This window comes from Mercurialis annua, linkage group LG7 (genome assembly GCF_937616625.2).
Source record: "Mercurialis annua linkage group LG7, ddMerAnnu1.2, whole genome shotgun sequence".
In the NCBI taxonomy this organism is placed as follows: domain Eukaryota; kingdom Viridiplantae; phylum Streptophyta; class Magnoliopsida; order Malpighiales; family Euphorbiaceae; genus Mercurialis; species Mercurialis annua.
This window is the reverse complement of record NC_065576.1, coordinates 38,068,633-38,081,928: the sequence shown is the minus strand read 5'-3', so window position 1 is coordinate 38,081,928 and position 13,296 is coordinate 38,068,633. Positions and strand designations below refer to the sequence as shown.

The window sequence follows — 13,296 nt, the reverse complement described above, 5'->3', positions numbered from 1 at the left end:
ACACGTGTTAGCTTATAAAAAACGCATTTTATGAAATAAAATAACCACTTGAGTGATTAATTATAGGCCAAATTATTAAAAAAAATCCCACCTTAATTTTTTTTCGTTTATACCTTGATCTTATAAAAAAAGCCATTTATACCCATTTTTGAATTTTTAGGTTTCGTCCCTATCCAACACAGGAATATAATTAACAATTTAACGAATTAAAGTATGAAATCATTAAAAAAATTAAATGGAAGATTATATCGTACTTTTTTTTTTTCTGAAAAATACAAACAAGTTCTTCAACTTAATTTTTTTTTCAAATCAGTCTTAATAATTAATTATTTTTATTAAAAATTAAATAATTTAAAAAAACACTTACGAACCACCACAGTACTCCTCCGATTTACAAACCCATAACCAAAATCGAATAATTTTTAATTTTTTTTTTCGGTTTTAAGGCGAGGAGTAGGAGGAAATCCTACTCCTCGCAGCTCCTCGGAGCTGCTGCTCCTCGCATCAAGCGAGTAGCATATCCGCTCCTCGGAAAAATGAGAAGCTAGCTGCTCCTCGTTTTTCCTCCTCCTCCTCCTCGCCTGAAATTCGAGAAAATTAAAAAAAAATTAATCTTTTTTAAAAAGCTGGTATTTTTATACAGTTATTAACATTAATGTTTAATTAGTATATAAATTTCAATTAACAAATTATTTTAAACTTTTTTCCATATGAAAAGAGTGAAATTTAATACTTCTGGATATGGATGAAAACTAAAAACTCAATATTGGGTTCAAAAGGCTTTTTTTCAAGATCAGGGTATAAACGAAAAAAATATTTTTTAAGCCTTAATTATATACCTAAAATAGCATAAAGTGTAAAGATTTTTCTACTTTTACATTTGAAAAAATAAATACTCCCCTTTTTAGATTATTTTGTAATTTTTTATTTTATTTTATAAAAAAAGTATTTTTTTAAAAGCCCAATAAGCTCAATTTCAAAGGCCCAAAATCCAACCAAGAAAGAGCATTTTGTGTCCTTGAATTTTGATACCTTCCCTTCTTACCAAAACCCTAAACCCTGATAAAACTTTCCTTTTTTTTTTTATTCTGAAATCCTTAAAACTCACTCTTTTTCAGCTCCAAATTATCTTCCCTGTGTGTCTAAACCTCATTGATTTATCTTAACTGACTACACATAGAACGCCATGTATCGTTTTGCCTCAGGTCTCGTCTCCAAAGCCAGGTAAAATTACTCACACCTACTCAATCTCACACCATTTTTTGATTATTTCTTAATCCGGGTCTTTAATATTTTTCTTAATTTACTAGGTTGGCTAAGAGCAGTACCCATCAGGTGATTTTAAGTTTTAATTTTCAGTCTTATCATTGGTTTTTTATCAACTTGTAGTTTAATTGTCTCTGTGATTTTAATTTAGTTGTTTCTTGGTGGTGGTTTGGTTTAGGTTGGTAGTAGATTGGCATGGAATAGAAATTATGCGGCTAAAGATATTAAATTTGGCGTCGAAGCTCGTGCTTTGATGCTTAAAGGTGTTGAGGATCTTGCTGATGCTGTTAAAGTTACTATGGGACCTAAAGTAAGTAGCTCTTTCTCTATATGATCTGTTGTGTTTTCTCTTCATTAGTGGCATCTAGATTGCACGGACACGGGAAATGGTCATTCGGACACGGACGCGGTGCAACAGTGTTATTTTAAGGTTTCCTATGTAAAAGATGAAGTTTTGTGTCCGAAATTTCCAATTGTCCGAAATGTTTTCGAAACAGTACACATTGATTCAATGAAGTTTCCTGCTACCTAGAGTGGCACTAACAGATTTGAATGTAATTTAATTTTGGCCTACGTTAGTTCGAGGCTTTGATTTTTTATTTTCCAGTTTGAGCATCTTTATATGATTGAGCTATTGATGTTTTCAGCTTAATTGCTTTGGATTTCTTACAATTTCTTTCATTTTTCCTTTTGTTTTTACAGTAGTATTTATAATTTGGAATTGTTTGTGTTTTCATTTTGTATACTAGTTACGTGGTTGGATGTTTGGCTGTTTTTTTAGTGTTCGACATTTGGCTTCTATGCAGGGACGAAATGTAGTTTTGGAGCAAAGTTGGGGAGCTCCTAAAGTGACAAAAGATGGCGTCACTGTAGCTAAGAGCATTGAATTCCAAGACAGAGTGAAGAATGTAGGTGCTAGTCTTGTAAAGCAGGTTGCAAATGCTACAAATGATGTGGCAGGCGATGGTAAGGGTTTCAAATGTTAAAGTGTTACCTCATGTTTCTTCTGTTGATTTTTAAGCTATGGGCGATGCTTGTGAAACTGGATGCCACCAGCGGCAAAATATGAAATGAAAGTTTGTTCACATCTTTGCAGGAACAACATGTGCAACAGTCCTTACCCGTGCAATTTTAGTTGAAGGATGCAAGTCTGTAGCAGCTGGAATGAATGCCATGGACTTAAGACGTGGGATTTCAATGGCAGTTGATGCTGTTATTACAAACTTGAAAAGTCGAACAAGAATGATAAGCACATCTGAAGAAATAGCTCAGGTTGGTTCTACTGTAAATGATTTTTGAATTCTCTCACTTGGTTCAGAAATGATTTAAACTTCACTATTTGTAACTATAACAAGTAATTGTACTGAACCTACTTGATTTCGACACTGTTTGAACTTTTGAAAGGTTGGAACAATATCAGCAAATGGAGAGAGAGAGATTGGTGAGCTCATAGCCAAGGCAATGGAGAAAGTTGGCAAAGAGGGTGTTATTACTATTTCTGTAAGATGCTTTGACAATTCTTTTATTTTTTTCCATTCTTGAACTTCGTTGGATGCTTGTACAATAAAAAATGTTTTGCGTCAATGGTGAAAATTACCTCTCAACCTCTGTTTCTCACATATAGACCCTAACCTTAGCAAGTGTCTTTCTCTGGGTTGCTACTTTGCTTTTGCATCTCATTTATTTTTAATGGGTGCTGCTTGACACTTCTTTTCAAATGGTGATAGAAATTCTTTTATTTCATTTAGATTTTGAGCTACATTTTAACTTTGTTTCTCTCAAATAACTATTTCAGGATGGGAAAACTTTGGACAACGAGTTAGAAGTTGTTGAAGGAATGAAGTTAGACAGAGGGTACATATCCCCTTATTTTATCACCAACACGAAAAACCAAAAATGTGTAAGCACTTCATAAATTATGAACAAGTGATTATTAATGAAATGCATATGTTGAACTAATCTCACTTGGCATTTTTTTTATCAGGAACTAGAAGATCCTCTCATTTTAATTCATGAGAAGAAGATTTCAAATTTAAATGCTATAGTCAAGGTTTTAGAATTGGCATTGAAGGTTAGTGGTCATAGAAGTGGAAAATTTAAATTGTTGTTTATTAAAGTATTATATTATTAGACCAATTGTTTGAGTTTAAATTTTGGACCTATTTGCTATGTTTGCCAGAAGCAAAGACCTTTACTAATTGTTGCAGAAGATGTTGAAAGTGAAGCTCTAGCAACTCTCATTCTGAACAAGCTTCGTGCTGGAATTAAGGTAGATGCCATATCCATTTGAATGATAAAAGCACATGCTGGTTGATTATGCATTGTTTTAATGTTATTCTGGTTTGATTTGTTTGAAGGTCTGTGCCATAAAAGCACCAGGATTTGGAGAAAACAGGAAGGCCAGTATGCAAGATCTTGCTGTTCTCACAGGGGGCGAGGTAGGCACACTGAATGTGTATAAAGTCCAATTGGATTTGGCATTTTAATCTGATGTAAGATCCTGAATGTTTTTAACTGTATGTATTTTTTGTCTTGTAGGTTATAACTGAGGAGCTTGGTATGAACCTTGACAAGGTGGGAATTGAAGCACTAGGCTCGTGCAAAAAGGTATATTTTAGATGTCTTTGTAAAATGATGTAGCCATCAAACTTCTCAGAGGAGAAGCTCTGAAGTTGATGATGTAAGGTTATAACCTAGTTGGTAGCTGGAGGATGTTTCCAAACTACAGAACCCACCCAATTGAAACCTAATTCCCTTAAGAATCTGGTGTATACTTTATGATTGACTTTCATGTGCTGCATATTATAGGTTACAGTATCCAAGGATGACACAATTGTTCTTGATGGATTAGGTGACAAGAAAGCCATTGAAGAAAGAAGCGAACAGGTTGGCATTGTTGCTCAAGCACAAGAATTTATTTATTTTGACTTTCTGTTTTTTACTGGTAATTGATTACCCAACCATGATTTTTTTATAACAGTTGAGATCTTCAATCGAGTTGAGTACTTCTGATTATGACAAGGAAAAGTTGCAGGAGCGACTTGCTAAACTTTCTGGTGGTGTAGCAGTTTTAAAGGTTGGTTTGAGTTTGGTAACAATCGTGTAATTTACTTTTGTCAACTTTTTAGTAAATTTGCTTACTATTTGCTGTGTTAGATTGGTGGAGCTAGTGAAGCAGAAGTTAGTGAGAAGAAAGACAGAGTTACTGATGCTCTGAATGCGACCAAGGCTGCTGTGGAGGAAGGAATTGTACCTGGTAAGATTAATTTCAAGTGATTTTGTATGTTTTTTTTCAAGGACAGAAGATTTAATAGTCTTTTTTTTTATGTAAAGGTGGTGGTGTTGCTCTTCTTTATGCGTCTAAGGATCTGGACAAGTTACCAACTGCAAATTTTGATCAGAAGATTGGTGTTCAGATTATCCAGAATGCTCTTAAGGTTTCAATATTCTGTTCTTTGTATAAAAATGCGTGGGCTTCAAATATGCATATCTTTTTGATTTCGGATTTTAAATAAATAAAACTCATTACCGGTAGCCAGTCGAATTGCATTTAGTTTTTACTTTTTACGGTACTGAAAGTTGACCAGAGGAGCTTATGGATCCTTAATGCTCTGAAGCAATTAATTAGTTAACCGCATTTGGCTGTATAGTTTACTCAGCTTCCTTAAATTTTTGCTTCTTTCCCTTCATTTAACCAATCTACAGAACGACTTCATTATGTTACTTTCATAATTGGTCTGAATATGTTATCATATATTTTGTCTGCAGATGCCGGTACACACCATTGCTACTAATGCGGGAGTAGAGGGGGCAGTTATTGTTGGGAAGCTATTAGAGCAGGACGATCCTGACCTTGGATATGATGCAGCTAAAGGTTTTGTCATTTCCTTTCATAACAAGCTAGCGACAAGAAATAGCACGATTTCATATATATAGTTATGATTCGTCGAGTTGGAGAATAAATTTTATTGTCTGTACCAGGTGAATATGTTGATATGGTAAAAGCAGGAATTATTGACCCGCTAAAAGTTATTAGAACAGCCTTGGTAGATGCTGCAAGGTAATTAGAGAAATTCGACATGATTTTGATTAATTATTTTTTCAGAAGGTTCTGTTTTCAAAAACAATCATAATCTTATTGTTACTGTTGATGTAGTGTCTCTTCATTGATGACTACAACTGAGGCCATTGTGACTGAGCTTCCCAAGGATGAGAAGGAAGCCCCAGCCATGGGTGGCGGTGGCGGCATGGGAGGAATGGGTTTTTGAGAGTCGTTACGAAGATGACAGCAATTCTGCGATGTAATATCGACATAAATCATTCTTTCAGAAAGTCATATAATTGAGATAAATTATTCTCAGAAAGTCATATAATTGAGTTAAATCTTGCTCTTTGTTGAGTTCCTGATAACATAATTTCTGATCATTTTAAAGCCAGGTACAAGTCTAATAGTGTAATTTAATTTCATTTCATCCCAGTTGAAGGTGTGCATTTAGTTCAAATCATACTGAACTAAACTGAAATTTCAATTTTTGACAAAACTGATTTTAAAAAATATGTAAATATAATCAATGAAATATAACTCAAATGGTATAAATATTGGGCATCAAATTGTTAAGTTGTGGTTCAAATCCTTACACAAGTGCTTCCCATCCCTAATTATCAAAATATAAAATGAAATATGTAAATATTTCAAGCTAAATTGAACTAAATGAATTTAATTAGTTGTTTTTTTGGTTTCCTTTGAATTACATTTTACTATTTTCAAAAACATATTAATTTAATTTATTTTGGTTCTGTTTTCTACACCCCTGCTCTTATAATAAAAAAAAGGGTTATTTGCATTCTCAATATTCCGCGTTTGTATCGATTTAAAAGACATTGTTATTGGATGCTATAATTTAATATATGATATAGTTTATGTTAAATATGATACAGAATATTGTATATGTCTTTTTTTTTATCTCTGAATATAGCATATGTTAGCATTAACCGATAGCACTCTGTTGGAGTCAGATTTTAAAATCCAATACTGAATTATAACATTAGCATTTCATTTTAATATTGTATTAGGGATGCTTTAACTTTTCATTTTTTGAAAGTTCATAATCCAATGTAATTATATGATATCGTTTATGTTCTTAAAAGCCGCAAAACGATATTATTTGGTGAAGAAAAAAAATGCTTTGGTGCTGTAAAATGCCAAAAAAAATAAAAAAAATTAAGCGCAAAATTTTAAATACCGTGCTTAAATCGCTATGAACACGAAAATATGGGGTTACGTTAGCAAATAACCCTAAAAAGGGTGTTTTTTTTACATAAAATGGAATACAGATGGAAAAATATGCTTTAGACCATAAAATTGTTATAGAAGAAGGCCCACAAAGCACTCCAAGATCCATGCATTGATTTGATATGATAATGTATGACATACTGAAAACAATGTTATATACTGTTTTTCTTGTTAATTTATCAATTGATATAATGGACACACAACCAATCAATTTGGGCATCAGCCATTCCTGCAACATGTTCCATTTCATTATTAGCTTCATAATAATTGTTTTGTCAAATGTACCCTTGGATTTTTTTTTTATAGCGAATGCAATATTTCATAAGCTAATTATCGCGATGTAAAGATCCGAATAATCACATCAATAAGTCATGACAACGGGGACTTTTTTGGGATTTTGTAAAATTTAAATCAAACTGAATAATCAAAACAAATTGATAAATTAGGGTCAGGTCGGTTTGAAATGATTAAAGAATAAATTTTTTCTAGTTGAAGTTTGCAAGATAAGACTACAAACATTAAAAGCGTCGACTGCGGCATCTTTCCTTTATGATAATGAAATTTGTAGGCAAAATATTTAAACATAAAATCTGTAAATATTTGTATATGTCAATTATTGTAAATGTGAACAGTATCTATCTTAAACACCTTTGGAAACAAAATTGACATGATTAATTCAATTTATAAATTTTATATATTTTAAAAATTCAGTTATATTAGATTCGAACCAAACGCATGTACGCATGTACCGGTAATTCTCCATTTGGTGGCAGCAATTTTAAAATGATATAAAAGAGTTAGTAATGATGGGTGTGTATGAATGAAAGGGGCCAGGAGGACAGTGAGGTTCAATTTGGGTGTCTCCCCAATGATTGACTAACCATTCACTTGACAGTTTGGCGTTAAACTTTCTTATTTTATTTTATTTTATTTATTATCATGTTATGACCTCATCTCAACTTCTTTCTCATTCAATTCTACATTCTACTTTTATCCCCTTTTAGAAAGAAAGAAAAAAGCATATGAACTCAATAGAAGTTGATTTGATTTAGGAGCATTTAATGTATATTGTTGTTATAACAATTTGTAAACCTACTTGATTAAGAATTAAAGAATGAGTCAAAACTTTGCTCATTTTTCATCTCAATCTTTGTCTAAAGTTTAGTATCATTGTTTATGGAAGAAAACTAGCCAGTTATTATGTAAACAAGTTGCATATATGAGTTTTTCGCTTCGACTGCCGTCAATAATTTATTTTTACCGTTGGTGGTAGCCATTTCTTTTTTTTATTACTTTAGAATAAAATAAATAGCCGACTCCTTGTTATCTTTTTTATTTTTGTTGGTAAATCTATCGACGAGGCGCATCAATTTCAATGTTTATACAAAACACAAATCAGAGATAGATCAAGATCTTTCAAGACCGAAGATGAAATCGTTTATAGGTTATATTAGTTAATTTTTTTGATATCTTTATTACAACGATTGTCTTTTTTTACGAAATTTTTGTTGTCCTTTTTATATGAAAGGTTTGTTTGTCTTTTTATGAAGAATTAGTGAGTTTTTTGTTAGAAAGAGAAGAGTTGGATCGTATTGTGATAGAGTAATTATGTAATTTTTATTTTTATTTTATAAAGCGATCTGCGAATCAAGATTTTATATCTTTTTCCATGTCAGATCCTTAAAAATGGTTATCCCTTTATAAATTCTTACACTTGAATCTACTTGATTTTATTGGAAGATTATTTGATTGTAAAAAAAAGTTAAGTATCGAAAAAACTGAAATTGACTTATTTATTTTCGAGTTGAATTTCGAATTTATATATTTAGTATTTCTCAAACTCATAAAAAACTCACGAGTTCAATCAAATTTCATTTGTATTTAGTAAATTTTAAGTAAAACTAAACTATTTAATAATTTAATAAAGATGTATAGACATTCCTTCAAAATTACGAACTTTAGTGTTTTGCAGATTTAATATATTTTTAAAATTTTTGCAATGTTGGATTCTGATTTGAAATTCGACTCGAAAATAAATAAGCTAATTTCAATTTTTTCAAGGAAACAGACCCCATGTGAAAAAAACCAAGAAAGGCGGGTACATACCTGAGTCTCAGCAATGGCTTCCTCGACTGGACCATCCGTAACGATCGGCACTTGGTCGGCCATCATGCATACCAAAGGCAATCTACCCAGAAGGAGAGGACTCATTAGGTCATCCATGTAACACCCTGAGGAACGTAAGCGAGGCGATCAGCAGGATAACCCTTTAGGTCACGACGAAGAGCGGGCGAGGTAACGTCCCGACCATGCAGCATGGATGACGGCGGCGCCCTAGGCATCAGACTCTGACGGGGATCGATCCACCAGCGAAGCACTCGCTCACCCAGAAACCAGGCCCGACAGTTAGGACCATGCATTAGATAGCGCATGCTGGACCTCTCGATGGCTCCTTGAAGCCAATGCGTTCCGGAGGGGTATTATAGGACGAATGCACCTGCAAATTTACTCTAGGTATGTATAAATTTCAAATACAGTTTATAGTTTGTTTTATGTTGTTTACATCAATCCAGGGCAAGTTGTTCAGCTAGTTTCTGCGAGAAGCTCCTTCATCCCCAGTGAAAGTACGAGAAATGTCCTGGAACCTCAACAGAGGAAATACCGAATGGCGGCAGAGGGACAAATCCGGTCAAGATACCGGTCTGGATAGCCCAAATCTAAAAAGAGAATGCAGAATAAACCCAGAAATAGGAAAAAAAATATAATTCACAGAAAAAAGAGGATTAGAAAAGGAACTCTCATGCACGACACATCCCATAAAGGCAGGATCCTCCACGGATGATATGGTTCATACTGTATACAAATAAACAAGAGCAGCTAATCCCCAATCATAGGCTGCATTTTGATTAAGATCCTCCAGCGCCGGTAAGACACACAGGGGAAGAGTCAATCCCGAGTTACAAAACAAGGTAGTCTCCACCAAATAGAATAAGAAAGCACGAGAGATCTGGTCGACACCGTGAGCATTCCTCAGAACGCCGCCCTGTTAGCAGGTATACAACTCAGTGTACCGAAGAGTACGACCTTTGACACACGGCAAGAAGCCCAACATCTCAAAGATATAGTCGTCTCGCTGATCAGAAGTCCAAAGATCGCCATGAAAAGGCACTGGCTGACCGCTAAACTCGATCTCAGTGGTTTAGAGCAAAGTCTAGAGGAGTGACAGTCATCTCCCCTAACGGAAAATGAAAGGTATGAGTGGTATCCATCCACCTCTTCATCAAAGTATGCAGTGAAGGACCATCACAGATCCTCGTCACATTAAACAGAGTACGGGAAAAATGACCAAAGCCAGTGTGGTCTATCCGGGACTGAATGGGCCGGGGCAAAGAACCCAACCAAGTCCAAGCAAGGACAAAGTTACCCGACGTACTTAATATGTCTTTATCCTGAAAGCATGAGAATATCGAATTCGTTAATACCGATAATAGAATCGCCTTGAAAGTAGATAAAAGAATAAATCAATTGGAATTGAGCACTGCTTGAACAAGGTGGCGGCGGCGCCATATCATTCTGGCGCCGGCTATAGTTCTCTCTTGTCCACTAAGACGTGTTTTTTCGAACGTCGGGCCTATTTTTGAGCAATTTTGAGCGGTATTTCAAATATTCAAAGCGGTTGAAACATCTATTTAGGAATTTTTTTGAAATAACGTACCTCATACCAGAATTTGGTACAGATGTGTCACTCCAAGCACAACAAAAGTGAGACCTCTTGCCCCATCTCCAACGATGAAGTATCCTGCACATCATGTCGATCAAGTTCCGTGCACGGCTCCGTGAATCTACATCGTGGTGCCATGACGCAAACTGAAGCAAAGAATACTTGCAAATAGAGAGTAAAAGCAAGTAAGAGAGTGAAATTGAAGGTAAAAAAATTAGTAAGGATATTCCACCTTCCTAAGATTTATATGACACAAGCCTACAAAAAGACAAAAGCTTCTCGAAGCTATTTCTCTGCCTGAAAGAGGTGATAGCAGAGTTCTGATTTTCAAATCCTCAGAACAACAGAATTTGGGTTTTCAGATCCTCAAAACATCATAATTTTAATTTTAGATCTTCAAAACACCATAATTTTAATTTCAGATCCTCCAGATACTCAAGATACTAGAATTTGAGTTTCATATCCCAAGAGTACCAGAGTTTGGGCTTTCAGGACCAGACATCATCCTTGGCAGGTCAGGATAACCAGCTATCGTAAATAAGCTAAACTTAAAGATTTTGAAAGTTTAAACCATAAATAAAAAGGATCAAAATGAGGGGGTATTTTCAATAACTAACCATGGAATAAAGTAAGATTACTTTGAAAAAAAGTAAATTAACCTTAAAAAACACCGGCTTAATTATTTAAAAACCATCCACCTTTAACTTTTTTTCGTTTATACCCCGACGTAGGAAAAAATTCATTTATACCCTGACGTATGTGTTTATGTTTCACCTCTACTCCGAGGCACTAAATTAACCTCTTTTCCTTTTAAAAAAAGTTTAAAATAGTCCTTCATTTAGAAAAAAAATCACTTCTAATTAAACTCTAATTAGCTTAGGTTAAAAATGAAGAAATATTTTAAATTTTTTTCTTAATGAAAAGAGGTTAATTTACTGCCTCGGGGTAGAGGTGAAATATAAATACATACGTCAGGGTATAAACGAATTTTTTTCTAGGTCAGAGTATAAACGAAAAAAAAGTTCAAGATGAATGATTTTTAAGTAATTAAACCAAAAACACCTGAAATCCTTATAACTAATTAAATCAATTAATTAGTTTAGACTCTTTTCTTACGTACGAAACAACTAATTAAAATATATAGTGGGGTAAGTTCCAATCATTTAGCGTCCATTAAAGAAATTAAACTGATTTTTAAAGTTAAATAACTATCATTATCTACTATTATGTTTATAGATTCGTTTGCCTAAGTAGAGACAGCAAGCTCATATTCTTATCCAGATTTTGCAACATCATGCTAACCTGAAGATAATTAACTAATTAAAAGTACGCATATGCATCAATTTAAATTAATATTTTGGCAAATAACTTTATAATTTGGGTTTAGGCTGCCAAAACTAGGCACACCTTTGATTAATTTAATACTTTCTCTTATGAATAATATTTTTTAGACTTAATAACTCAACACCCCCCTACCACCCAACATTTACTCCCTTTTACAACTATACTCTAACGTAGAAATTTCTTCAATTTTACATTAATTTATCTTTTTATATTTCAATTATATCTCAAATTGAAATTTTTAATAATTTAATTAATTTAAAAATGAAAAAATTCAAACAACTAAATAAAAAGATAATATTATATTCTTTTTTATTTGGAAAAGTATAAAAAAAAATCCTTAATCTTTAAAAACATTCAAATAAGTCTTAAATAAATAATTAATAAATTTTTAAATTTTATTAAAAACTTAATTAAATAAAAACCGCTTCCGAACCATCCACCATACTACTCCAGATTTCTGTTCGATATAATGTTTTTCAAAACGTCGTTTTTTCGTACTCCGACAGTCAATCTGACCCCCACTTCGCCGAAAACCACCCGCGTTCATCTTCTCCGAGCCGAACCCAAATCTGGGTTCGTCTCGGAGAAGACGAACTCAGATCTGTTCGTCTTCTCCAAATGAAGAAGACAAACTGGGTTCGTTCGTCTCTCCAAGAGCGTCTTCTCCAGATCTGGAGAAGACGAACTGGATTGTCTTCTCTAGATGGAGAAGACGAACAGATCTGAGTTCGTCTTTTCCGAAACAAACCCAGATATTGGTTCATTTTTTTCGAGATAGCGGAGGTGTGTTTTATTAATTTTTAATTTAATTAATTTTGAAAATGTGTTTAAAGAGCGGAGGTGGATTTTATGAAATAATAATATTTATTTGTGTTGAATTAAATATTTATTATTGTTTTTAAAATTGATTTTGTTTTGTGTAAAGAATATTTTTTACGGTTTTTGATTTTAAAAAATTATTGATAATTAATATATTTTGAGTAAAAAAATTATTATTTTTTATTGAATTCAGTGAAGAAGGTTTTTTTGGATTATAAATAACTCTAGGGTCTAATTAGAAAATAGATTAAAAATAAAAATTTATTTTAGACTTTTATCCAAATGAAAAGAAGTCAACTTAATATTTTAGATACAATTAAAACATAAAAGGACAAATTAGGATAGAATTGAAAAAAATTCCTTTGTCACGGCATAATTGCAAAAGAGGTCAAAAGTGAGGGAGTTTTGAGTGATTAGGCTTACTTTTTAATAAGATTCAAATTAAGTTCCAAGTTGGCATCTAGGGATGGTAAAAAAGCTCGGATAAACTGAATTAAATATCTAGTTTTGATTAAATTCTGATTATTAGTTGAAATGAAATAATTTAGTTAGTTTGATTTTAATTAAATCAATTTATGTTTAACTGAATCAATCGTTTTCTCAACAATACTCTTACAATAGATTAAAGGGATTTTTTTTTAAAATACTTCATTTTTAAATATATTTACAACAAATTTATCCATTTTTTCATAATTTTCCACTCTACACTAACTAGTAACAAACATATTTACAAAAATATCTACTATATATAGAAGACTTATTTTATTTTAGGTTAAAATTTTAAATAGCCACATCCTTTTATTTTCTCTTCTCCCTCTTTCTCTCAAAATCCTCTCTTCTTTTACTTTTATTT

General features: G+C 32.9%; 1 protein-coding gene across 1 annotated transcript; it reads left to right on the top strand.

The window, feature by feature from the left end:
- Positions 1-1,056: 1,056 nt before the first annotated feature.
- LOC126656210 (chaperonin CPN60-2, mitochondrial-like) lies at positions 1,057-5,743 on the top strand. The gene is made up of 18 exons (XM_050350726.2): positions 1,057-1,224; positions 1,311-1,335; positions 1,445-1,576; positions 2,073-2,232; positions 2,363-2,538; positions 2,671-2,766; positions 3,062-3,166; positions 3,251-3,337; positions 3,446-3,535; positions 3,624-3,704; positions 3,805-3,873; positions 4,075-4,152; positions 4,247-4,342; positions 4,423-4,522; positions 4,600-4,703; positions 5,035-5,140; positions 5,248-5,326; positions 5,423-5,743. The coding sequence occupies exons 1-18, from the start codon at positions 1,187-1,189 to the stop codon at positions 5,532-5,534; spliced, it is 1,734 nt and encodes a 577-aa protein (XP_050206683.1). The 5' UTR covers positions 1,057-1,186; the 3' UTR covers positions 5,535-5,743.
- Positions 5,744-13,296: the final 7,553 nt, after the last annotated feature.